This window comes from Pleurodeles waltl, chromosome 11 (genome assembly GCF_031143425.1).
Source record: "Pleurodeles waltl isolate 20211129_DDA chromosome 11, aPleWal1.hap1.20221129, whole genome shotgun sequence".
NCBI lineage: Eukaryota > Metazoa > Chordata > Amphibia > Caudata > Salamandridae > Pleurodeles > Pleurodeles waltl.
The window spans coordinates 909,503,315-909,530,468 of NC_090450.1; the positions used below are offsets into that span (position 1 = coordinate 909,503,315).

At 47.2% G+C, this 27,154-nt stretch overlaps 1 protein-coding gene across 1 annotated transcript in view; it reads left to right on the plus strand.

Moving 5' to 3' along the window:
• PPTC7 (protein phosphatase targeting COQ7) overlaps window positions 1-27,154 on the plus strand; it is a 119,458-nt gene that overhangs the window by 55,722 nt on the left and 36,582 nt on the right. Inside the window, exon 5 of the mRNA XM_069214871.1 lies at window positions 14,132-14,261. Within this exon, the coding sequence (XP_069070972.1) occupies window positions 14,132-14,261 (130 nt within the window). The remainder of the gene's footprint in view (window positions 1-14,131; window positions 14,262-27,154) is intronic.

Below are 27,154 nucleotides of genomic sequence, written 5' to 3' on the forward strand. Positions count from 1 at the left end.
ACAAGGGAATTCCTGTAAAGGTTCTGGAAACAATTTGGTGTCTGGGGAAATTCACAGGGCGCGGAATCTGTGGTTAGTCTAGAGTAACTTGTTCTTCTGCATCCACAAATGAAAACAGCAAGTCCAGTTATATAGCTAGTAAAGGATAAACACTTGTCAAAGCAAGCCTAACTTTACAGACTAACAAGCAGAACTCTCTGACGTCTTCAGTTCTGATGACGAGTCTCAAGCACAGATATAGTTTCGAAGGTAAGGACCTGGATAGATTTAATTTCTTCGATAATGACAACTAAAATATTTTTCCCCAAGAAAAATCAGGATCTCATCCAAGTATTCCGAATGGAACCATTTCATAATACCTCCTGGTGCCAGCCCTCTGCTTTCTCCGAAAGGTTCATAACCTGATGACCTCTTTCTTGTTTGTAAGGTCGATTTGTAGAGAGCTGCTGGTCACCCATGAGGGTATCCAGGTGCTGAGTAGGTGAGTGTAGACATGTGGTGAAGCTGGGCCAGAGTACAGGCAGTCTCGGTGTTTTCGCAAGAATACTAACTTAATAGCCAGGTCTTGAACTTCTTGCAGAGTTCAAAAAGTGAGGAGGAGGCTCTGTTCTAGGGTTTGGCAGCTTGGTAAGATAATGATCTACCTCCCATTCTGCTTCTGTGGATGGTGGGATGTCTATGATTGAGAGTGGTGCTGAGCGAAGTTTGGTGGGTTGTTGGAAGTGAAGCATGTGATTGAGGTATGTGGGTCCTGTGTTGTGTAGCAACTTGAATACATGTGTGATGTTTGAACTGGCAACACTTCTGGATGGGAAGCTAGTGGAGTGCACTGGGTGGTGTGGGTTCGGTGCAGGAGGTCGGGGACAAGTTTTGGATGGTTTGAAGTATATGTAGAAGATGATTTGGGATGCCGGCATATTGTGTTGCTGTACTCTAATCCGCTTGTGATTAGGGTCTGCATGTTGGTACCTCTGGTGTCTAGTGGGAACCACTTGAAGCATGTACGTAACATGCAGAGAATGTGGATGCGTGAGGAAGTGACATCATTGACCTGGGACTTAATGATAAGATTGGATAAGGCTTAGATGTTTGTCTTGTTGCTGGCTGTTGTCTGAGAGCAGAAAATATGAGCTGGTTGTTAGCGTAAGATGTTGATTCTGTGGGATCTGATGATGTTTGAGGAGTCATGTACATGTTGAAAAGTGAGAGGCTGGGTGATGATCCATGTGTGACTCCACACATGAGATCCTTGTGTTCTGATTTGAATGGCACGAGTGTGACTCCTAGTGTTCTTCTGGAGAGGAAGTTAGCTAGCCATTTGAGTGCTGGTCTTTGTATTCCCATTTTGTAGCCTAGCAGTGAGTGTGTGGTGGGAGGTAGTGTTAAAAGCTGGGAGATAGTGTTAAAAGCGGCAGAGAAGTTGAAGGTGAAGGCGGCAGTCTGTCCTCAGTTGGGGGATTGTGCATGTCATCCGTGGCAGCGTTGAGGGCTGTTTAATTGCTGTGGTTGTTTCGGAATCCTGGTTACGAGTTCTCCAGGAGTTTGTGGAGTTCTAGAATGAGTTGTCTGTTGATGGTCTTCTTGATGACTTTGGCTTGGAAGTGGAGCAGCATGATGGGTCGGTAGCTATTGAGTACTTAAGGTTTGGCGGTTGTATTGTTTATTTTTTTAATTATTTTTTTTTTGGTGAAGGGAGTGGACTTTTGTGTGTTTCCAGCTATCTGGGAAGGTGGCTGTTTTTAGTGAGGTATTGATGGAAGCGCGTGCAGTGCTGATCGTGGCTCTTCCCGTAATGTAGATACGGTGGGGGCAGGGGTTTGTGGGAGCCCCTGAATTGACTACCTTCATTATTGCTGCAATGTCCTCGATCGATAGAGGGTTCCATGTTGTCAGTTGGTAGTCTTTTTGGTTGATGGGATAGCAGGCTTGGAAAGTCAATGGGGCGTGGCTGGGGCTTTAGGTAGCTGGATATCTTGGTGATTTTGTTTCGAGGAAGAAGTCAGGTTGTTGCAGAGTTCTTGTGTAGGGGTGATGGTTTGGGTTGCGGCTGTTGGGTTGATGAATTCATTAACAATGGCAAAAGTTCTTTACAGTTATTGGAGCTAGATTAAATTCATTGGGTCAGGGCTTTTTTTCTTGGTCTCTTTCACTTGATGGTGATAGTGTCTGAATGCGTACTTGTAGGTTTTTTCTTGGTGATTCTCCATTTCCTTTTGAGTTGTTTGCAAACTCTCTAGGATTCTTTGAGGTAATCGTTGTACTAGTTGTCTTCTTTTTTTGGATCTTTTCAGTCTTTTTTTTGGCAGGGGGGTGAGGGTATTGGTGCAGGCAGTGATCCAGTTGTTGAAGTGGTTATTGATGGGATCCGGGTAGTTAAGTTGGAGGGTGTTGAGCTATTCCATTTGTGACTTTTTTTTTTTTTTTGAAGCAGCCGCTTGGGGTTTGCCAGATTTCATAGGGGTAGTTGGTGGCCCAGTTACGTGGAAGTGTAGTATGGTGGCATCCTTCTATGTGACTGGAATGATGTGGCTGACTTTAACCTTGTTGCTGGAGGAGAAGATGGGGTTCCAGGGTGTGTCTGGCGATGTGGGTAGGGCCTTGTACAAGCTGGAGGAGGCTGATGTTCTGTAGACTTTCAAATAAGTCAGTGGAGTTGGAGTTCATGGGGTTGTTGAGATGAAATTTGAGGTCGCCTAGAATTAAGTCCTTGGTGCCCGTCGTGAGGGGTGCAGTGAGCTTGGTGAAGAGGTTACTGAAGTGGGTGTGAGGTCCTGGTGTCTAGAAGGCCAGGGTCCCCTTGATAGTGGTTTTACTGTCCATGTGAAGATTGAAGTGCATATGTACCTTAAAAGTGGCTTCTAGGTAAGTGTAAGAGGTACACTTGATGATGTCTCTTTGGAGATGATGGCGAGTTCTCCTGGTTTATCGTGTCGATCCTGGTACAAGATTTTATGTCCAATAGCTGCAGTGATGTTCTGTGCTAATGCAGGGTTTGGCCAGGTTTCGGTGAGGAAGAGGTGGTCCAATACATTGGAGACAGCGAGGAGTTCCCAAATCTCTGTGGAGTGTTTGTCAAGTGAGTGTGCGTTGAAGAACGATCATGCAAGCGAGTGTTGTTGTGCTGGGTGGGTGTGTAGTGCTGTGTGGGTGTGTGTGTGTGGGGGTCTTGTATTCTGACTTGGTGAGTGGTGCAGTGGTTGTGTGGTCTGTGGGAATGGGTATGTGGCGGCAGATGAAGTGGCAAGGCAAACAGGCAGAGGGGCCCACAGTGGACCGAGATGTCTCAGCACCAGAGTTTTTGGCAGCAACGAGGGTTGAGCAAGTGGAGTTTGTGAGCAGGATTGCTGCAGGACGCATCTGGGCTAGGGTTCCTGTCGCTGGGCATGGTCCAGGCACAGATGGGCTTGCCTTTGGCATGCTTTCAGCTCACCTGCCGGGGCCTCTATTAAGTACTTCCTTGGAGAGTGAGAGGAGCATGGGGGTGGTGAACAGGCTCATCAAGGTGGGAAAGTTTGGCAGGACTGGCAAGGCAAGAAAACTCAGTGTATCAAGTTGGGGGTAAAACCTGACAGAAGAGACCAAGATGCAAAAGGATTCTGTAAGAGGAGCAAAATGTGCAAAAAGGGGCAGTTAAGCAGGACATAGAATGAAAAAAGCAGTTAAGCAGAGATTGGGCAGCTAGAACAGATAGCACAAACAAGACTAGTAGTTGCTAAAAAGGGGACAGAACGAGCAGCTAACGAGAAAAATGGCAGGAGACCGACACAAACACTAGTCAGAAGGGCAAGGTGAGGTGAAGGGTGCACTGAAGCAGAAGAGAGAAGCCTGGGCACCTACACATTCTTGCTTTCTGTTTGGTTTTAAAGACCAATCTAACATAAGTAGTAGGTATGTACCAATTGTAGACGACATCTGACAGAAAAGGCAACAAAGGATGCAGAATCATAACTACAGCTTCCGCCAACCTTTCATACATCAAAAATGTATGTAACTACGTCAAGTCGAGGCTTAACAGACTCAAAACTGAATCAGTGGTCTTGACAGCAGTGAATCCTACTACATCATGCACGGCTCTGATGGACAAAGCATGAATAAAATGATACTTCATCTGCTGCAAGGAAGTTAATGCATTTCACCATGCAGTAAAAATCGCAATCCCGTCTACCGTGGTAACAAAGTTAGGGCAGCTTCTGTGATTTGGCAACCTTAATTGCCAAATTACCAGTAGAAGACCAGATAAAGGCAATCTCTGTTGTCCACAATGAAGAACAAGTTTCAACTTCCTTAATAAATGCAAAAATGGGATGCATCTAGTTGTGCATTCAGGCAGGTGGAAATACAACTAGTGATTCTTTATGGATATGGCTAAAAAAGCAACTTCTTCCGACCTGAGGTGCAATAGAAGATGAGGTATAGGCATCAAGAAAATTGATAAGCTTCAAACAACTAAAATAGACTGATACTGCTAGGCCTCTCTGTGAACTGCAAGTTCGCCTGCCTTTTCGAAACTGCATGTTAAAGTTCACAAAAAGTGATGGATGGAATGCTTGAATTAATCTCAGCCACCAGTAATTACTCAGGGCTGCATCCCAATCTATCATTCTTTTGCATAACATGTCACCTCAGTTTGGACCCAGCTGTATGTAAATCAGTCGTGACCCTTCTCCAATGAGAACAGTCAAGCCCAAACTGCCAAGCCAGATCCTCCTTGAACTAGAACACTAGCAACCTAGGACCGGTTTCGCCTTGATTAGGGCTTGAGCCAGGTATAGCTTGGTTCTAGTGATACTGTGCACATAACCCACGTCTGAGCGTACTTGTTTAACTTAGGCCGACGTACAAGTTACTTACCTTCTGTAACAAGATATCTGGTTACATATTGGAGACATATTCTAGTTACAGATTCCTTACCTTAGACTTTCCCAAGCGTCCGCCTGGATCTGGAGATTTTTTCTTTGAGTAGTCCCCCTGTGTGCCGTTAAGTGGCGCCGTCGCCGTGATGGCGTTCTAATCGTATATAGGTGCCACCCCGGCACGCTGACGTCCGTTTCTTTTCACGACTTTCCACTCCAGCAGTGCAATGAAGAACCCTGAGAATGTGCCAAAACTAGAGCCCTTAAATGGAAGTACCGGTCCCTAGAAATTAGTTCACTGCAGGGAGGATGGGCGGGTCGGTAAGGAATCTGCAACTAGAATATGTCTGTACCAGATATATTGTTACCAAAGGTAACTAACTTGAAATCTATTTTGACTTTTTGGTGTGATCTTAGTTCGCAGCCCACCACTGCGGATGTTATTGCTCTATCTATTCTAAGGTAAGGAATTTGCAACTAGAAGTCTCTATCTGATAGAGACTACTAGTTGCAAATTCCATACCTTAGAATAGATGCCCAAGTAATACCATCCCCAGTGGTGGGCTGCAAACTAAGATCACATCAAAAGCCAAAGAGTATCACATCTTGATGCAGAGGACTATCCATCGCGTGATCCTGAAGGAGTCCCCTCTCCTCATGAGAGGGATGTGGGCAAGGTGATAGATTGTCCTACGTGAAAAGACGTTACCCCTTTGGGAAGAAAGGAAGCCCTGATACGAAGCACCACTTTGTCAGGATGCACTGCTAGGAATGGTGGCTTTGAAGAAAGAGCCTAAAGCTCATTCACTCTGCGAGCAGAGATGATGGCAGTCAAAAAAAGCTGTTTTAAGGGTCAGGAGCCTTAGAGGACAGTTGTGGAGCGGCTTGAAAGGGGCACACTTGAGGTATGTAAGGACCAAGTTCAAATCCCACTGGGGCATGATGAACGAAAAGGGAGGAAACACATGAGTGAGGCTTTTCAGAAACCTCCCAACAATGGGAGATTTGAAAAGAGCAGGTTGGTCTGGTGGCTTTAAGAAGGCAGAGATGGCAGACAAATATCCATTGGGTGCCCAGAGCAGAACTCTGCTGGGCCAGAGAGAAAATAGAGGAGAACCTCAGAGAGGTGCAGAAGGGATCAACAGATTTGTTGATATGCCATGCCACAAACTTCTTCCAACGACAGGCGCATACCGTTTTGGTGGAGGGACGCCTGGCTGCCAAGATGACATTACAGACTTCGGGTGGAAGGTCAAAAGCCGTCAACTGTTGCGCTCAATCTCCACGCAAGGAGGTGGAGACTGGACAGGTTCGGGTGGATAACCGCCCCCTGCTACTGTAGCAGAAGATCCCCCCCCAAAGGAGCAGTCTGATCCGAGGATCGATGGCCTTGCTCAATAGCTCAGGATACCAGAGTCTTTGTGCCCAGTCCGGAGCCACCAAAATTACTTGGGCACAGTGTAGGAAGTTGGCTCTGTATATACTATCTCAAAGTAAGTGATAGTGTGCACAGTTCAAGGGTGCCCCTTAGAGGTAAGATAGTGGCAAAATTAGATAATTCTAATGCTCTATTTTGTGGTAGCGTGGTCGAGCAGTAGGCTTATCAGAGGGTAGTGTTAAGCATTTGTTGTACACACACAGGCAATAAATGAGGCACACACACTCAATGACTTAACTCCAGGCCAATAGGTTTTATATAGAAAAATCTATTTTCTTTCTTTTTAGAACCACAAGTTCAAGATTTGAAGTAAATACATAAAATACAAGGTACTCCACACAGGTAAGTTAGGAACTTTGAATTAGAGCAGTAACATACGCATTCTTAGTTAAAATGGCAATAAGCTATTTTAAAAGTGGACACAGTGCAAAAATCAACAGTTCCTGGAGGAGGTAAGTAACGGTTAGTTTGTCAGGTAAGTAAGACACTTACAAGTCTAAGTTCCTGGGCATAGGCAGCCTGCCGTTGGGGGTTCAAGGCAACCCCACAGTTACCACACCAGCAACTCAGGGCTGGTCAGGTGCAGAGGTCAAAGAGGTGCCCAAAACACATAGGCGACTATGAAGAACAGGGGTGCTCCGGTTCAAGTCTGCCTACAGGTAAGTACCTGTGTCTTCGGAGGGCAGACCAGGAGGGTTTTGTGGAGCACTGGGGGGAACACAAGTAGGCACACAAAACACACCCTCGGCGGCACAGGGGTGGCCGGGTGCAGTGTGAAAAGCAGGCGTCTGGTTTATAATTGAAATCAATGGAGGTACCCGGGGTCACTGTAGCGGTGGAGGCAGGGCACAGGGGGGCTTCTCAGGCCAGCCAGCCACTGGGCTAGACAGAGGTTCGCCTGGTGGTCACTCCTGCACTGAGGTTCGGTTCCTTTTGGTCCTGGGGGCTGCGGGTGCAGTGCTTGGTCCAGGCATCTGGTTCCTTGTTCCAGGCAGTCGCGGTCAGGGTGAACCTCTGGATTCTCTCTGCATGCGTCACTGTGGAGGTTGGGGGGGTCGTCTCAGGCTACTCACTAGGTCGCAGTCGCCTGTGAGTCCTCCCTATGGTGTTGGTTCTCGGGAGCTCGAGTCTGGTGCAGAGGGTGAAGTCTCACGCTTCCGGCGGAAAGAGTGAGGTCTTTGAAAGTTGTTGCTGTTTATGAACGGAGCCGCTGTTCACTGGAGTTTCTTGGTCCTTTGGTTCAGGGCTGTATTCTGAGGCTTCAGAGGTCGCTTGTCCGTGTCGGATGCATCGCTGTTGCAGTTTTCTCCGAGTCAGGAGACAAGCCGGTAGGGCTAGGGCCAAAGCAGTCGTCTTCTGTGTCGTCTCTGCAGGGCTTTCAGGTCAGCAGTCCTTGTTTCAGGTTGCAGGAATCTGATTTCCTGGGTTTTGGGGTGCTCCTAAATACTGAATTTAGGGTTGTGTTGAGGGCAGTAGCCAATGACTACTGTCCTGGAGGGTGGCTACACCCTCTTTGTGCCTCCTCCCTGTGGGAAGTGGGGGGCACATCCCTAGTATTATTAGGGTAATCCTCCAATCTCAAGATGGCGGATTTCTAAAGGCAGGGGCCACCTCAGCTCAGGTCACCTTAGGGGCTGTCCTGACTGGTGGGTGACTCCTCCTTGTTTTTCTCATGATCTCCTCCAGCCTTGCTGCCAAAAGTGGGGACAGTGGCTGGAGGGAGGGGTATCTCCACTAGCTGGGATGCCCTGGGGTGCTGTAACAAAAGGCTCACCGCGGGTGGGGGGGGTGAGAAGCACCTCCACCCAGTACAGGCTTTGTTTCTGGCCACAGAGTGGCAAAGGCACTCTCCACATGTGGCCAGCAACTCGTCTGGTTGTGGCAGGCTGGCAGAAACTGGTCAGCCTAGCACTAGGAGTCAGACGGGTATTCAGGGGCCATCTCTAAGTTGCCCTCTGGGTGCATTTCACAATAAATTCCACACTGGCATCAGTGTGCATTCATTGTGCTGAGAAGTTTGATATCAAACTTCCCAGATTTCAGTGTAGCCATTGTGGAACTGTGGAGTTCGTGTTTGACTAACTCCCTGACCATATACTCTAATGGCTACCCTGCACTTAGTGTCTAAGGTTTTGCTTAGACACTGTAGGGGCATAGTGCTCATGCAGATATACCCTCACCTGTGGTATAGTGCACCCTGCCTTAGGGCTGGAAGGCCTGCTAGAGGGGTGACTTAATTGTGCCACAGGCAGTGTGTGGTTGGCATGGCTCTCTGTGGGGAGTGCCATGTCGACTTGGTTATTTTCTCCCCACCAGCACACACAAGCTGTGAGGCAGTGTGCATGTGCTTACTGAGGGGTCCCCAGGGTGGCATACGACATGCTGCAGCCCTTCGAGTCCTTTCCTGGCAACAGGGCCCTTGGTACCTGGGGTACCATTTACAAGGGACTTATCTGAGTGCCAGGGCTGTGCCAATTGTGGAAGCAAAGGTACATATTATGGCAAGAACACTGGTGCTGGGGCCTGGTTAGCAGGGTCCCAGTACACTTTCAATCATAACTGGCATCAGCGAAAGGCAAAAAGTCAGGGAGTTACCATGCCAAGGAGGCATTTCCTTACACACGGTCTTGCCTGATCTTCTTCAGAACTCTGGGCAGAAGTGGTATTGGCAGGAAGGCGTACAGGAGACCTGAGTTCCACTTGTGAAGAAATGCGTCGCTGAGTGAGTGGCGCCTTGGAAACTCCAACGTGCAGAATAGCTGACATTTGGCATTCTCTGTGGAGGTGAACAGATCTAACCAAGGCTCTCCCCACTGCTGAAAGAGACCTTGCGCCACCTCCGGATGGAGATGACATTTGTGATCAGCTATGCATCGAGGGCTGAGTTTGTTTGCTCTGACTTTCAGAGAACCACCAGGGAAATGGCCTGGCGTTCAGCCATGTCCAGAGGTGAAGTCTCTTGACAAAGGGTCCATGAACCCACTCCGCCCTGCTTCTTACAATATCACATGGTGGTGTTTTGTCGGTGAATAGTTGCACCACTTTCCCTTTGAGAGAAGGAAGGAATGCTTTCAATGAAAGTCAGATCGCCCTGAGCTCCAAAAGGTTGATGTGGAGCCCGGACTCCGCCGGAGACCAGAGCCCTCTGATCTCTGCCTCTCCCATGTGGCTGCACTATCCCAGGAGTGATGAATCTGTCACTACTGTGAGATCTAGTTGGGGAAGGGAGCGGGATCTGACACCGACCCAATCTGGATTCGACAACCACTGCTGCAGGTCTTTCGCAGTTCCCTCCGAGATGTGAATCATGTTGGAAGCTCTTCGGTCAGGAGGTTAGGGTTGACCTCCACAGAAGGAAGCTCGATGTTCAAAACCTCAGCAGCCTTTCTCACCACCATGGAATAGGACGCTCCCTCCTCTGTAGCCACGGTATGGGGAGAAAACATGCCAGTGTCAGGGGAGGTGTCCAACCCACTGGCATCACCCAAATCCTGTACCCAGTCCATGCCCGGGTCAAGCTGTTCTCCAAAAGGGTCCAGCGACCCCTCTACACTATCTCTGTATCCATACCCACAGCAATAGGGTTTAGGATTAACACTGGGCACAGCAGAGCTCATGTCAAAACAGAATCTGCATCGAGCGACGTCGTTCCAGGTTCTCTGGGATAAGTATAGGGTCAACGTCGATTGTGGGCCCAATTGGCACTTGGAGCGTTGTCTGACTTGATGCCAGGGAAGGTCGAGTTGGCACGACCAGCATCGGGACGGATCCAGAAGCAGACTGAAGTTGGCGACTTGGAACCTGAGGGGGCCCCTCACTGATTTCCCCTGGGCCCGAAGGCACCAAGGTTGGGTCGAGCTGCCTAAATATGAGGCTCTTTAATTTGGGCAGGGGTAGCACCAGGTCCTGGAAAGTCAGGGAGGCACAGAGCGGACCCAGACTGAGGCCTAGAGCGTCAGTGCTCTTTCCATGTCATGCGAGCGACTTGGCGAAGTCGAAGAACGTTTCCCCTTCTTAGACTTCTTCTTACTCGACTGTCCAGATGTCTTGGACGAAGATGATGGTGACTCCGCGACTGGTCTCCTGACCTGCCTCTTGAACAGGACTGTGAATGACGCAGTGTCGTGTGTCGGGCCGGCATAAGCTTCAGGGACTGCTCCCTCAAAGCTTTCTGGTTCATGGCCAGAAACTCAGAGCACGACCTCAGGTCGTGGCCACGCTTCAAGCACCAGAGGCACATGAGGTGCGGATCTGTCACCGACATCATTCAGTGACGGGAGTCGCAGGGCTTGAATCCGGTATTACGAGACAGCCCTCGATGCAAACCAAAACTCGTCAAAAACGAATTGTCGTAGTTAATAAAAAATAAATAAGAAAATTACTGGGGTAGCTCTTTTCCGGATCTGCGCGTAGGCTGGTGCGGAAAGAAAAGAACTGTCAGCACGCTGGGATGGCGCCTATATAGGAACGCTACGTCATCACGGTTGACGACAACGCCTGCGCAGTCGACCGACGCCACCCAACGGTGCACAGGGGTACTGCTCAAAGAAAATATCTCTGTACCAGTCTGACGCCTGGAGAAATTCTAAGGTAAGGAATCTGTAACTAGAAGTCTCTATCAGATACACAAGTTTACAAAAAGTGGTAAATGGAATGCTTGCGTTCATCTCAACCACTTGTAATTACTGGGGATGCATCCCAGTTCATTGTTATTTTAGTTGGCAAGAATGTTCAAACCACTAGTTTGACCTATGTGCTTTTCTGTCACAAAGTGGTAAGACTATCTTGCATGACACAAATCCCTTCCTCTGTCTTAAAAAGAAGCCATGGGATTGTGTGTGAAAGTCCATGATGGTGAATGTCTTCGAGGGGTGACTTTGGAAGCACCACTGAGGCGGATGCTGGCTAAGCACCACAGTAGTCTGTGTGAAATGTATAGAGTCACTTAAAATTGTCTTTGGTTCTAATTTGCAAGCTACCTTCACAATACATCACCTGGCCAGGGATCTAAGCACTTCTCAATTATGAGAAAATAGGTACACTTAGCAGTGAGTTTCAAAATATAGATAATCAAAAGATAATCCCACAGTCCTGCCTATGCTGTTGAATCTCAATAAGATCTTCCCAAGATTTCAGAGAGAGGGATCCAACCACGAAATGAAGTAGGCTTTGTACTCAAACTGGCTTAAAGCAGTATGGCACATAGTAACCACTAGTACTAAATACTTCAGTGTCTGTTCCTCAGGGCAGTGCTCTTGATTTTAAGGGCCATTCTTAAGTTTGACTGAATCAGTGGTGTCATGGTACAGACTTGTATGTAGATTTTAGTAAATGTTCTCATTCTGAAGGCCGTGAATGACTTCATCCTGTTGGTTTGGCCTGGGAGTGAAAACTAGAGGGTGGCTTTATGTCAACAGTGCACAGGCTGCTTTTATTGCATCCAAAGACAGTTATTAAATATTCATCAAATGTTGTTTGAGTAAAATACTCAACTGATTAATCAGCTAGCTATTAGCTCATTGCTTTTGGAGACGTACTCTTCCTTTTATTGACTCCTCCATGATGTTCTAGGCGCTCTGTGGTGTCCTTTGGTCACATGTGTGCATTACAATAAATGCACACAAACAAGCACAATTCAGACTCCTCACCCGCACTACATAACACTGGCCCAGTATACCTCAACAATCACGTTTACTATCAAAAACATTCCAGACACTTCTGCTTATCCAGCTCCTACTTGCACACATCCAACGTATACGGAAACCATATCTGGTGGTTGAGCCTTCTCCCACATTGATTCTAAAATATTGAACGACCTGCTACCACAGACAAGACCCACCTCCTCACTTCTTGAATTTTACAATAAGCTAAAGACCTGGGTTTGGCGTAGTCCCTAGGATTGGCTTGACCCAGACCAGCTCAGAGCCAGGACACCCTCACAGGTGATAATGCTCTTTACAAATCCGCACAGCAAAATATTTAGTCCATTATTTCCAGCCAGAGAGGCCCCCACACTGACATTGTTGACAACAAGAATGTGTTAATTATTTGGATATTGGTACGTAAAAAATCATTTACTTGCCAACGTGCTTGTCGTTTGTTTTGGACTTCTACTAAAGCAATTGAATAGGAGAAAATGTTTTGCCCATTATTTGATCAATCAATCAGGAATTTGTAAAGCGCACTACTCACCTGTGAGGGTTTCAAGGCGCTGAGTAGGGGAAGGGGGAGAAGCGAGGGAAGGGGGAGGAGAGAGGCGCTGCTACTGCTTGAACAGCCAGGTCTTGAGAAGTTTCCTGAAGGTAAGGAGGTCTTTGGTCTGGTGCAGGTGGGTGGGAAGAGTGTTCAAGTTTTGGCGGCGAGGTGTGAGAATGGTCTACCACCGGTTGTAGTTCTGCGGACGCGTGGGACGTTTGTGAGGGCGAGGTTGGCGGAGCGGAGATGCCAGGTCTGGGTGTAGGAGTCGTGGTCTGTTGAGGTATTCTGGTGTTGTGCAGTGCTTTCTGAGCGTGGGTGAGAAGTTTGAAGGTCATTCTCTTGTCTCTGGGAGCCAGTGCAGGTTTTTCAGGTGGTCTGATGTGGCAGTGGCCGGAGATGTCCAGGATGAGGAGTTCTGGATGCATTGCAGCCTCTTATGGAGTTTGGCTGTGGTTCCTGCTTAAAGGGCATTGCTGTAGTCCAGTTTGCTGTTTACGAGGGCTTGGGTGACTGTTCTTCTGGTTTCGGTGGGTATCCATTTGTAGATCTTTCGGAGCATGCAGAGGGTGTTGAAGCAGCAGGAGGAGGAGATGGCGTTGACTTGCTGGGTCATGGATGGTGAGGGGTCCAAGATGAATCCTAGGTTGCGTGCGTGGTCTGTGGGAGTCGGAGCGGTTCCGAGATGGGCAGGCCACCAGGAGTCATCCCATGCGGAGGGGGGTGAAGCAGAATGAGGACTTCCTTCTTGTCGGAATTGAGTTTGAGGCAGCTGCTCTTCATCCTTTCGGCGATGGCCTTATTCCTTCGTGGAGGTAGGTCTTGGCAGAGTCATCGGTGAAGGAGATGATCAGCTGGGTGTCATCTGCGTATGAGATGATGTTGAGTTTGGGGGGATCAGGCGTTGTTAGCGAGCGGGGTCATGTAGGCGTTGAAGAGGGTTGGGCTGAGGTCTGAACCCTGGGGTACATCGCAGACGATTTTGGTGGCTTCCGAGCGAAACGTGGGAAGGTGGACTCTCTGGGTTCTGCTGATGGGAAAGGAGGTGACCCAGTCCAGGGCTCATTCGCGGATTCCAGCATTGCCGAGGCGTGAGCGTAGGGTGTGGTGGCAGACGGTATCTGTATAGTGCATTCACTGTATTGCAGACTGCCAGAGATGTATCTCTTCGACACAGCTGGAATTACCGCTTAATAGTGTTTTTGTTTCCCTCTTCTGTGGCACAGGGGTGGGGGACAAGTCACTGTATTGCATGGAAAAATGCAGTATCTAGTACACAGACTACCACTATTTGCTTACCAAAGTAAGTAGATGTGGAGTTAATAGTAAATATATACTTACCTTGACAGTGTAATCAATGTTTTTGATAGAATATTTTTGTAGGTCGATATTTCTGACCTACGTATCCTGACATACAACCATATTGCAGATCTGAATGTAAAACCTGCACGTCAAGGCTTTACGTTCAACTGGTAGGAAAGAAGGCCCTTTTAATTGCAGTATTCCATTTTGCTGTCCAAGTATTGTCCTTTGTGTACCTAATGCAAACCCAGGGTTGACCTCTAATTTGTTTCAATGTTAGGAGCTGCATCAGTTGATATAATTATGTATCAGAATAATTTGTTTTTCCTTTCTTTCACTTTAGAAAACAAACTATGAGAGTATACAGCAGACAGCACGAAGCATTGCAGAACAAGCACACGAGTTGGCCTATGACCCCAATTACATGTCTCCTTTTGCACAGTTTGCTTGTGACAATGGACTGAATGTGAGAGGTATGTGTTTGCATGTTTATCACTATTACTACATTTGCGAATTAAAGTTTTTATAACGTAACTTATAAGTTCGATGGCATCTGTCGCTGTAGATACACATGGTCTGCATAGCTCGCCATCTGGTGTTGGGTCGGAGTGTTACAAGTTGTTTTTCTTCGAAGAAGTGTTTTCGAGTCACTGGACCGAGTGGCTCCTCCTTCTGTGCTCATTGCGCATGGGCGTCGACTCCATCTTCGATTGTTTTCTTTCCGCCATCGGGTTCGGACGTGTTCCTGTCGCTCCGAGTTTCGGAACGGGAAGATAGCTGAAAACGGAAGATTTTCGACGGTATCGTTGCGATCCGGTTCGAGATAAACACATACGACAACGCATTGAACATCGAAGCGCTTCGGTGCCCTTCGGGGTAGATTTCGGCACACCGTCGGGGCCTAGTCGGCCCGACCGCGTGGAGAACAACGCCGATGGAACGGACCCCGTTTCGATTCTGCCCTGAATGCCACAACAAATATCCCTATACGGACCAACACTCGGTCTGTAACCTGTGCCTGTCACCCGAGCACAGCGAAGAATCCTGTGAGGCCTGTCGGGCGTTCCGGTCCCGAAAAACTCTGCGCGACCGTCGAGCGAGAAGACTGCAGATGGCGTCCACGCCAAAGGAGCATCGACAGTTCGAGACAGAAGAGGAACAGGAGGAATCCTTTTCCATCCAGGATTCAGACTCCAACGAACTCGACAATACAAAAACTGTGAGTAAGACGTCGAGATCAGAAATTAAAAAAGGCAAAAAGGCCCAGGGGACGCCACTGCCAACCGGCCATGGCTCAACCCAACTTCACGGTGACCAACAATCGGCACCGAAAAAGGCCCATTCAGTGTCGAGATCGTCCGACTCCGGTCGAGACACCGGCACGCAGCCTCCTCGGGACCGAGAGAGTGCTAAAGAGAAGCATCGACACCGAGAGTTCGGTGTCGACACGGATCGACGCCGAGACAGTGGCGCCGAAGACCATAGAGGCCAAGATTTTTCGGCACAAAAGAAGAGGAAGGTTACCTCGGAGCCGAAAAAACAAACAACAGGGTTTTCGGAGCCGAAAAAAGCACCAACAGACCCAGTTTCAGGCTCCTATACTGAAGAACTTTCTATGTCTTCACAAATGAAAAGACACAGATTCGAACAGGAACTGCAATCCACTGAAGTGGATCACACGCAAAAGCGTATCTTTATTCAGCAGGGTACAGGGAAGATCAGTACCCTTCCACCTGTCAAAAGAAAGAGAACCCTTCAGTTTGTAGCACGAGAGGCTCCTCAGCAACAAACAGCAAAGACGGTAACACCTCCTCCCTCGCCTCCACCTGTAACTCCGGCTTCGCCAACTTACACCCCGTCACATTCGCCAGCTCACACCGCCATGAGCCACGACGACCAAGATCATGACGCGTGGGACTTGTACGATGCACCAGTGTCTGATAACAGCCCAGACACATACCCAACTAGGCCATCACCACCTGAGGACAGCACAGCCTATTCACAAGTGGTGGCTAGAGCAGCTCAGTTCCATAATGTGGAACTACACTCTGAACAAGTAGAGGATGACTTTTTATTTAACACCCTCTCCTCCACCCACAGCTCCTACCAAAGCCTGCCTATGCTCCCAGGCATGCTACGCCATGCAAAGGAGATCTTCAAGGAGCCAGTTAAAAGTAGGGCAGTAACGCCTAGAGTGGACAAAAAGTATAAGGCGCCTCCTACGGACCCTGTATTCATCACCTCTCAGCTGCCACCAGATTCTGTGGTGGTAGGGGCTGCCAGAAAACGGGCAAATTCACACACTTCTGGGGATGCACCTCCCCCAGATAAAGAAAGCAGAAAGTTCGATGCAGCCGGGAAGACGGTCGCTGTCCATGCAGCAAACCAGTGGCGCATCGCAAACTCACAAGCGCTGCTAGCGCGATACGACAGAGCCCACTGGGATGAGATGCAGCATCTCATTGAACATCTCCCAAAAGATCTACAAAAAAGAGCAAAACAGGTTGTTGAAGAGGGTCAAAACATTTCCAACAATCAAATACGCTCCTCTATGGATGCAGCAGACACAGCCGCAAGGACCATTAATACGTTGGTTACCATCCGTAGGCACGCATGGCTCAGAACGTCTGGATTCAAGCCAGAAATTCAGCAGGCAGTACTTAACATGCCAGTAAACGAAAAACTTCTGTTCGGTCCGGAGGTCGACACAGCCATAGAAAAGCTCAAAAAGGACACTGACACTGCCAAGGCCATGGGCGCACTCTACTCCCCGCAGAGCAGAGGATCTTATACCACCTTCCGCAAAACACCTTTTAGAGGAGGGTTTCGGGGTCAGGCCACACAAGCCAGTACCTCACAGTCCGCACCGTCCACCTACCATGGACAGTACAGGGGAGGTTTTCGGGGCCAGTATAGAGGAGGGCAATTCCCTAGGAATAGAGGAAGATTTCAAAGCCCCAAAACCACTACCAACAAGCAGTGACTCACACGTCACTCACCCCCCCCCCCCACACAACACCAGTGGGGGGAAGGATAGGTCAATATTACGAAGCATGGGAGGAAATAACTACAGACACATGGGTTCTAGCAATTATCCAACATGGTTATTGCATAGAATTCCTGCAATTCCCTCCAGACATACCACCAAAATCACAAAATTTATCAAAACACCATTCACAGCTTCTAGAGATAGAAGTTCAAGCACTACTGCAAAAAAATGCAATAGAATTAGTACCAAGCACACAAATAAACACAGGAGTTTATTCACTGTACTTCTTGATACCAAAAAAGGACAAAACACTGAGACCAATTCTAGACCTCAGAGTAGTAAACACATTCATCAAATCAGACCACTTTCACATGGTCACACTACAAGAAGTGTTACCATTGCTCAAAAAACACAACTACATGACAACCCTAGACCTCAAAGACGCATATTTCCATATACCAATACATCAATCACACAGAAAATATCTAAGGTTTGTATTCAAAGGAATACATTACCAATTCAAAGTATTGCCTTTCGGTTTAACAACCGCTCCAAGGGTATTCACAAAATGCCTAGCAGTAGTCGCTGCACACATCAGAAGGCAGCAAATACATGTATTCCCGTATCTAGACGACTGGCTAATCAAAACCAGTTCGCTCACACAATGCTCAAACCACACAAATCAAGTCATACAAACCCTCTACAAACTAGGGTTCACCGTCAACTTTGCAAAATCCAACGTTCAGCCAAGCAAAGTACAGCAATATCTAGGAGCCATAATAGACACGACAAAAGGAGTAGCAACGCCAACTCCACAAAGAATTCACAATTTCAACAGAGTCATTCAACACATGTCTCCAAATCAAACCATACAAGCAAGAACAATACTACAGCTCCTAGGCATGATGTCCTCATGCATAGCCATTGTCCCAAACGCAAGACTGCACATGAGGCCCTTACAACAGTGCCTAGCCTCACAGTGGTCTCAAGCACAGGGTCACCTTCTAGATCTGGTGTTAATAGACCGCCAAACTTACCTCTCGCTTCTATGGTGGAACAGTATAAATTTAAACAAAGGGCGGCCTTTCCAAGACCCAGTGCCACAGTACGTAATAACAGATGCTTCCATGACAGGGTGGGGAGCACATCTCAATCAACACAACATAAGAGGACAATGGAACATACATCAAACAAAACTGCTTCTCTCGTAGGGGATTTCCATGTATAGTCATAAGCACTGAATAGTTCCGCGCGCCTGCGGGGACCCCGGAGCACTGTTGTGTAGTATATTCTTAAGTGCAATCATCAGCTCCTTGACAAAAAGGTCTGTGAAAAACACTTAAGAATAACAATGCGCAGCCTATGTGAACAGCTACACAAGCCAAAATTGTTAGAAGAAAAAACAGTTGTAGTGTAAATTTCACATTTAAACCTCTATTTATTCTATAAATACATAAATAAATACATTCTCATATTTTATTTACACCTCATGAGAATAAAAAAATGTAGGGCAGTGTAGCCCATAGGCTGCCATTATACAGAATGAAAATAGAGCTGTGCCTTTAAGAAAGTAAAGTCTTCCTGTTTCCCATCATGCACAGCAAAAGGCAGTTGCCTCAGTTCTTTTTTCCGGCTCCTGATGACAGGACCCTGAAGCATTGAGCTCTACCTCACAAAAGCTTTTGTGACAGAAATTCATTGAAATATCTTCTGAATTTCATTTTCACTCGACGTTTTTACCTTTGAGTGATCATTTTCTACTGATTTCTGTCAAATTCTGACAGAATTTGGAGGTTTTTTCTAGTTAGAAATGCCTTCACTTTTTGATAAATGTCCTTCTTGTGGAAGAAAGAAGGCTAAAACAGATCCACATAGGGTCTGTATAATTTGTCTTCCATCCAGCCACAAACCGGAGTCGTGTGACATTTGTAAAACCTTCTCTAGAAGAACCCTTCGTGATAGAGAGAAGATCCGACTTCAGGCGAGAGAGGACAGGAGAAAAAGTGGCCATTCCACTACAGAGCGAGGAGAAGATCAGACTTCTACCAGGGCTCAACCTGTTTCCTCCATGACTCCTTCCAGGCCTGCTGAAAAACGACATAGATCTCCGACGACGTCGAGAGCGTCGACGTCGAAGCAGGGAACGGCGCCAACATGTTCGCCGTCGAGGAGTGCTTCGCCGGCGAGAAAAAGGCATCGTTCGCCGTCGACAGCTATTTCGCCGTCGAGGCGGCGAAGACACCCGACGTCGAGAGGATCTGGGTCGCCGTCGACACGGCGAACACAGTCAACGTCAAGGAGATCCGAGTCGGGCTCGCCGTCGACACGGCGAGGGAGATCGCCGTCGAGAGAGAGTTCGCCGTCGGAGGCGTTCACCGTCACTGCACCGACGTCGAGGTTCGTCGTCGAGAGATTCTCAGCGGCGAGACGAGTCGACGTCTAGAGGCACTCGCCGTCACCGCAGTTCGACGTCGAGGAGTGCTTCGACGTCGAGAAGACCATCTAAGAGGCCTAGAAGGGTTTATACAACCTCGGAATCCTCGGCCTCGCTTATCCTACTTCCAGCATCGCCACAGCTCTCGCAAAGGCAGTCGCCGTTACCACAGACGCCGGTAACACCTACGGCTCCTCTTCCGGCGCCTCCTCCAGAACCTGTTCCGAGGACTCCAACGCGATCTGCAGGGCGTTCTGGTTATTCCTCGAGGCGTACATCTACCTCTAGGCACCGTCGTCAGGAATCACATCATGGACATTCTTCATCGTCCACACGAGACTACTCTCCAACCTTATCGGACTCACCATCCCCAAGAGTGTCTCCCATAGATGATGTCAACACTTTTCAGGAGGTCTTAGTAAGAGGGGCAACCAAGCTGAATATCCCGCTAGCAGCTCCGGCCCCATCGACATCAGTGATCTTTGAGACCTTGCATCAAAGGACATCTTCACGACCTTTACTTCCACTGGTTCCGGGTCTTATTGAGCCAGCAATGGACATTTTTCTCACGCCGGCTACAACAAAGTCTGCTCCTTCCAGACTCATTAAAAAGTACCGTCCACCAGAGCAAGATCCTCTATTCTTGAGGTCGGACCCAGTACCAGACTCGGTAGTTATAGTGGCAGCGAAGAAATCGCATTCGACGTCACCGTCTTCCTCTGCTCCCCCAGCCAGAGAGCAGAAAGATCGATGCTGCAGGAAGAAAAGTATGCTAGACGGCATCCATCACCATGAAAGCAGCCAGTGCCACTGCTTTATTAGGGAGATATGATCGATCCCTCTGGGACTCTATACTGCAGTTCGCGGAGCATCTCCCTAGGGACAAAAGGGAAGATTTCCTAGAGGTCGTGAGCGAGGGAGCTATGGTTTCTAACCAGATTATAAGTGCTGCGGCGGATTCTTCAACACTATCCGCACATAACTATGCTCATGGTATAGCGCTCAGGAGACATGCATGGCTGCGGCTTACATCGCTTAAACCCGAAGCACAGCAGAGGATACAGAACCTGCCTTTCTCAGGCTCCACTTTGTTCGGCTCTCATGCCGATGATGAGATGGCCAGAATGAAGTCGGAGCTGGATACCCTGAAAGCGGTAGGCATGGAGCGACCTAAGGAACAGCGAAAAGGATTCCGCCCATATCAAAGAAGACTGTTCACCCACAGGTATCAGGCTCCACATTGGACGTCTTCACGCCCTCAGCAACAGCAGCAGCATCAGAGGGGCTTCTCCAGAAGGTCGACAAGGGGTCGTTCAACACCTCAGACCCAGACACCTCGACAAGCTCCCACGTCTAAGCCCTGAATCTTTGCTTCCCCCTCCTCCGTTACCCACTCCGGTAGGGGGAAGTATCGCAAATCATCTGGACGAGTGGCAACGCATCACAACAGACGCCTGGGTATTGAATATTGTGAGACATGGTTACGCTCTCAGATTCACCAGTTCTCCACCATCTGTTCCACCCAAAACAGCCAACCACCATCTCGAAGCTCTGCAGTTAGAGGTCAATATCCTATTGCAGAAAAGAGCCATAGAACCCGTTCCCATCAGCCAACAAGGGAAGGGGATTTATTCGAGATATTTCCTTGTACCGAAAAAAGACAAACAAGAGTTTCGTCCCATCTTAGATCTGAGGACAGCAAACAAATGGATTCGCAAAGAAAAATTCAGGATGTTAGCCTTACACCAAATTTACCCACATCTACGTCAGGGCGGCTGGCTATGTGCGATAGATCTTTGCGACGCTTACTTTCATATCCCAGTAACCAAGAAACACCGAAAATTCCTAAGGTTCACCGTCGGAAAACGCCATTACCAATTTGCAGTTCTACCTTTCGGCCTAAAATCAGCGCCAAGAACTTTTTCCAAATGCATGGCGGTAGTAGCCGCCCACTTGAGGAAACAGCGAATATTCGTCTACCCCTATTTAGACGATTGGCTCATAAAGGCCTCCAGCTGTCTCGAGGCACAGCACCATTTCGAATGGACTCTACAACTGCTACAAAAACTTGGTCTTCAAGTCAATCTTCTGAAATCTACAGCAACACCTGTTCAGAGGTTGCATTACTTAGGGGCCATTGTAGATACCAGGCTAGGAAAGGTGTTTCCTTCGGAGGAACGACGGTTATCGATTCTCCAAAAATGCAAACAACTGCAGGAAAGACCTCAAGCCACTGCAAGAATAATAGCTTCTCTACTGGGCTCGATGGCGTCTTGTATCCATCTGGTTCCCAATGCTCGCCTCCATATGAGACCATTGCAGGAAAATCTAGAGGATCAGTGGTGTCAACTGAGGGACGATTGGGAGAACAAAGTCCTTCTTTCTCCTCACACCCTACAATCCCTGAAGTGGTGGTGCTTACCCAGCAATCTCTTGGTGGGGATTCCGTTCCAACAACGGCCTCCATCTCAAACCATCGTAACAGATGCGTCACTGCTCGGATGGGGGGCGCACATGGAACATCTTCGAGTCCAAGGCGAGTGGTCACAGAGAGAGAGTCTCTATCACATCAACCTGCTGGAACTTCGCGCAGTCCACCTTGCGCTCAAAGCCTTCCTTCCCTCTCTGAGAACGGAAACTCTCCTTCTTCAGACAGACAACGTGGCCACTATGTACTACGTGAACAAACAAGGAGGCACCAGGTCCAGAGTTTTATCCAGAGAGGCTCAGACAATCTGGCATTGGCTTCTAGCCAGGAACCTGTCGCTAGTGGCAACTCACCTGCCCGGCATCCAGAATGTTCAAGCGGATGCCCTCAGTCGGGTAATGAACGAGAACCACGAATGGGTACTACACGACGACGTCGTTCATTCCATTTTCGCACTCTGGGGTACCCCCTCTACAGACTTATTCGCAACCCCAGAAAACAAAAAATGCCAAAACTTCGCCTCCAGATATTACCATCCAGGGACACTGGGGAATGCCCTGTGGATAAGCTGGTCAGGAGCATTTCTTTACGCCTTTCCACCGCTTCCCCTGATTCCGGCGGTCCTCCAGAAGCTGTCCAATGCTCAGACCAAAATGATCCTAATTGCTCCGGAGTGGCCACGCCAGTGGTGGTTCCCAGACCTTCTTCACCGGTCACTCAAACCACACATCAGGCTACCATATCGTCCGGACCTTCTCACGAAGTTCAGAGGGCAGATATCTCATCCCAACCCCTCATCGTTGAGTTTGGCAGCATGGCTCCTGAGCTAGTGCAATATGGACACTTGAACCTACCTCAGGACTGTATGGAAATTCTGAAGGAAGCGAAACGCCCTTCCACACGATCAGCCTATGCAAGCAAGTGGAAGAGATTCTGCATTTGGTGTTTACACAACAACATTGACCCGGTTTCCTGTGGAGAACAATCTATCCTGCCATACCTGTTAAGTTTGGCAAAATCGGGCTTACAACTGTCGTCAATAAAAGTTCACTTGGCGGCGATAACGGCATACAGAAAGAGTCCTTCACAAACGTCCTTTTTTCGGATGCCGATTATTAAGGATTTCCTAGAAGGTTTAAAGAAGGTTTTTCCTCCCATTAGAAAGCCTTCTCCTCCATGGGAACTGAACGTTGTCTTATCACGTCTGATGCTGACGCCATTCGAGCCGATACACAAGGCATCGCTGCAGCATCTCACATGGAAAGCTGCTTTTCTAGTGGCAATCACTTCAGCGCGTAGGGTCAGCGAAATCCAGGCCCTTTGCGCGCAGGAACCCTACACGGTTTTTCATTCTACAAAAGTGGTAATGAGAACTCATCCAAAATTTCTACCTAAGGTAGTCTCCGACTTCCATGTGAACCAAACAATTTCATTACCGACTTTCTTTCAGAATCCAGCTACTCCTGCTGAGAGAACTCTGCACTCTCTGGATGTAAAGAGAGTATTGAAATTTTACTTGGACAGGACAAAAAGCTTACGAAAATCACAACAGCTTTTTATTAACTATGGCCCAATCAGAACAGGTTTGGGCACATCTAAACAATCTTTATCCAGGTGGATTGTTTCATGTATAATGTTATGTTATCAGTTAGCAAACAAATCCCTTGGTGGTAGGCCAAAAGCCCACTCTACCAGAGGGAAAGCAGCTACTGTAGCCTTGATGAGAAATGTCCCTTTGGCAGAAATATGCAAGGCTGCCACTTGGAGGTCGGTCCATACCTTTACTAAGCATTACTGCCTTGATACAGACGCTAGGGCAGATGCTCAGGTTGGACAGGCTTTGCTCAAGAATTTGTTTGCATGATTCATGTTTTATCTCAGTATTCTTATATCTACTCCACCGCGGTTATGGGGATGGGCTTGCTACTCTATTCAGTGCTTATGACTATACATGGAAATCCCCTACGAGAGAAGGAATGGTTTCTTACCTGTAACTCCAGTTCTCTCGTAGGGGTATTTCCATGATAGTCATAAGCAACCCTCCCTCCTCCCCGGTGGAGTTGACACAGAATATGAATATTATGGAGGTTGGTACTCCAACAAATGTTTTGTTTTTCTTCATGTCAGGTTAATAGCCTCCAAAAAAGAACTGAGGCAACTGCCTTTTGCTGTGCATGATGGGAAACAGGAAGACTTTACTTTCTTAAAGGCACAGCTCTATTTTCATTCTGTATAATGGCAGCCTATGGGCTACACTGCCCTACATTGTTTTATTCTCATGAGAGGTGTAAATAAAATATGAGAATGTATTTATTTATGTATTTATAGAATAAATAGAGGTTTAAATGTGAAATTTACACTACAACTGTTTTTTCTTCTAACAATTTTGGCTTGTGTAGCTGTTCACATAGGCTGCGCATTGTTATTCTTAAGTGTTTTTCACAGACCTTTTTGTCAAGGAGCTGATGATTGCACTTAAGAATATACTACACAACAGTGCTCCGGGGTCCCCGCAGGCGCGCAGAACTATTCAGTGCTTATGACTATCATGGAAATACCCCTACGAGAGAACTGGAGTTACAGGTAAGAAACCATTCCATATAAATCATCTAGAATTATTAGCAGTTTTTCAAGCACTAAAAGCTTTCCAACCAATCATAACCCACAAATACATCCTTGTCAAAACAGACAACATGACAACGATGTATTATCTAAACAAACAAGGAGGAACACATTCAACGCAGTTAAGCTTATTAGCTCAAAACATATGGAAGTGGGCAATCCACCATCAAATTCGCCTCATAGCACAGTTTATTCCAGGGATCCAGAATCAACTGGCAGACAATCTCTCTCGATCACCAGCAAGTCCACGAATGGGAAATCCACCCACAAATTCTGAACACCTACTTCACACTCTGGGGAACACCTCAAATAGACTTATTTGCAACAAAAGAGAACGCAAAATGCCAAAACTTCGCGTCCAGATACCCACACAAGCAATCCCAAGGCAATGCCCTATGGGTGAACTGGTCAGGAATATTTGCTTACGCTTTTCCTCCTCTCCCTCTCCTCCCTTATCTAGTAAACAAATTGAGTCAAAACAAACTCATTTTAATAGCACCAACGTGGGCAAGACAACCCTGGTACACAACACTGCTAGATCTTTCTGTAGTACCCCACATCAAACTGCCGAACAAACCAGATCTGTTAACGCAACACAACCAACAGATCAGACACCCAGATCCAGCATCGCTGAATCTAGCAATCTGGCTCCTGAAATCCTAGAATTCGGACACTTACAACTTAGCCAAGAGTGTATGGAGGTCATAAAGCAGGCCAGAAGGCCATCCACTAGACACTGCTACGCAAGTAAGTGGAAAAGATTTGTTTGTTACTGCCATCATAATCAGATACAACCACTAGACGCAACTCCAAAACATATAGTAAATTACTTGCTCCATTTACAAAAAGCAAAGCTAGCCTTCTCTTCTATTAAAATACACCTTGCAGCAATATCTGCATACCTGCAGACTACCTATTCAACTTCCTTGTATAGGATACCAGTCATCAAAGCATTCATAGAAGGTCTTAAAAGAATTATACCACCAAGAACACCACCTGTTCCTTCATGGAACCTAAACGTGGTCCTAACAAGACTCATGGGCCCACCTTTCGAACCCATGCACTCTTGCGGAATACAATTCCTAACCTGGAAAGTTGCCTTTCTCATCGCCATTACATCTCTGAGAAGAGTAAGTGAAATTCAAGCGTTCACAACACAGGAACCTTTTATACAAATACATAAAAATAAGGTCGTCCTACGACCTAATCCAAAATTTTTACCAAAAGTTATTTCACCGTTCCATCTAAATCAAACGGTAGAACTACCATTTTTTTTCCCACAGCCAGATTCTGTGGCTGAAAGAGCACTACATACATTAGATGTCAAAAGAGCATTAATGTACTACATTGACAGAACAAAGAACATCAGAAAGACTAAACAGCTATTTATTGCATTCCAAAAACCTCATGCAGGTAACCCAATATCAAAACAAGGTATAGCCAGATGGATTGTTAAATGCATCCAAATCTGCTACCTTAAAGCAAAAAGACAACTGCCCATTACTCCCAGGGCACATTCAACAAGGAAAAAAGGTGCTTCAATGGCCTTTTTAGGAAACATCCCAATGCATGAAATATGTAAGGCAGCCACATGGTCTACGCCTCACACATTCACCAAACACTACTGTATAGATGTGCTATCCGCACAACAAGCTGCAGTAGGTCAAGCTGTATTAAGAACTCTATTTCAGACAACTTCTACTCCTACAGGCTAAACCACCGCTTATGGGGAAATAACTGCTTACTAGTCTATGCAGACCATGTGTTTCTACAGCGACAGATGCCATCGAACTGAAAAGGTCACTTACCCAGTGTACATCTGTTCGTGGCATCAGTCGCTGAGATTCACATGGGCCCACCCACCTCCCCGGAAGCCTGTAGCAGTTCAGAAGTTACCTTCAATTTTGTACATTTGTATATATATATTATTTAAACCTTTAATAGGTACATACTTACACATTTCATTGCGCGGGCACTATTACTATAGTACAACTCCTACCTCACCCTCTGCGGGGAAAGCAATCGAAGATGGAGTCGACGCCCATGCGCAATGAGCACAGAAGGAGGAGCCACTCGGTCCAGTGACTCAAACACTTCTTCGAAGAAAAACAACTTGTAACACTCCGACCCAACACCAGATGGCGAGCTATGCAGACCATGTGAATCTCAGCGACTGATGCCACGAACAGATGTACACTGGGTAAGTGACATTTTCAATTCATGGCTAGTATAGGTGGCTATGTAAAAGGATTTCGAAATGTGCTATTTTACTTCTGTTTGGCTTGGGCTAATTGTGTAATTGTAAAGGCTGCTTTCCTCTTTAAATGGGCAGCCTAGTGGTTTAGTAGCCTTCTACTCTTGATGAATGGTTTTGATTGGACACTTCGCTTTTTATTTATTTATTTCTTATTTTCAAGGGTGATGTGACCATTGTATTGGCCTCCTGTGTTAACCGTTCCCCACCACACATTTTCAACCAGTGTTCAAAGAATCGCTTCTCTTTCCATTTTGGGGGCTATCTTCATTCATTCTTTCACTCTTTTTCATCCTTAGGCAATGCAGGTTTTATAATTTTAGATATCCACGTAGTTGAAATAAAAATCGGGGCTGAAATTCTTCCAGTCTTTAAGAGAACAGTCTAAGCAGAGAGTATCGGGGCAATAGCTGAGACACCCGCTACCAAGTGCTGGTGTCAAATTGGCAACATCTTTTAGTACTAGTAGGAGTGTTGCCTCCTCTGCACCTGGGCTATCTACCCTCTGTTCAGGAGTGGTAACAATGCACTTGCGAGTAGATACTGGAAGGAAAGCCGCATGTCAAGATCTGGGGGCCTTGTGGTGCCGAATTTCGGAGTAGTACAACTTGTTTTTGTTCAAAGAAAGTTTTCGAGTCA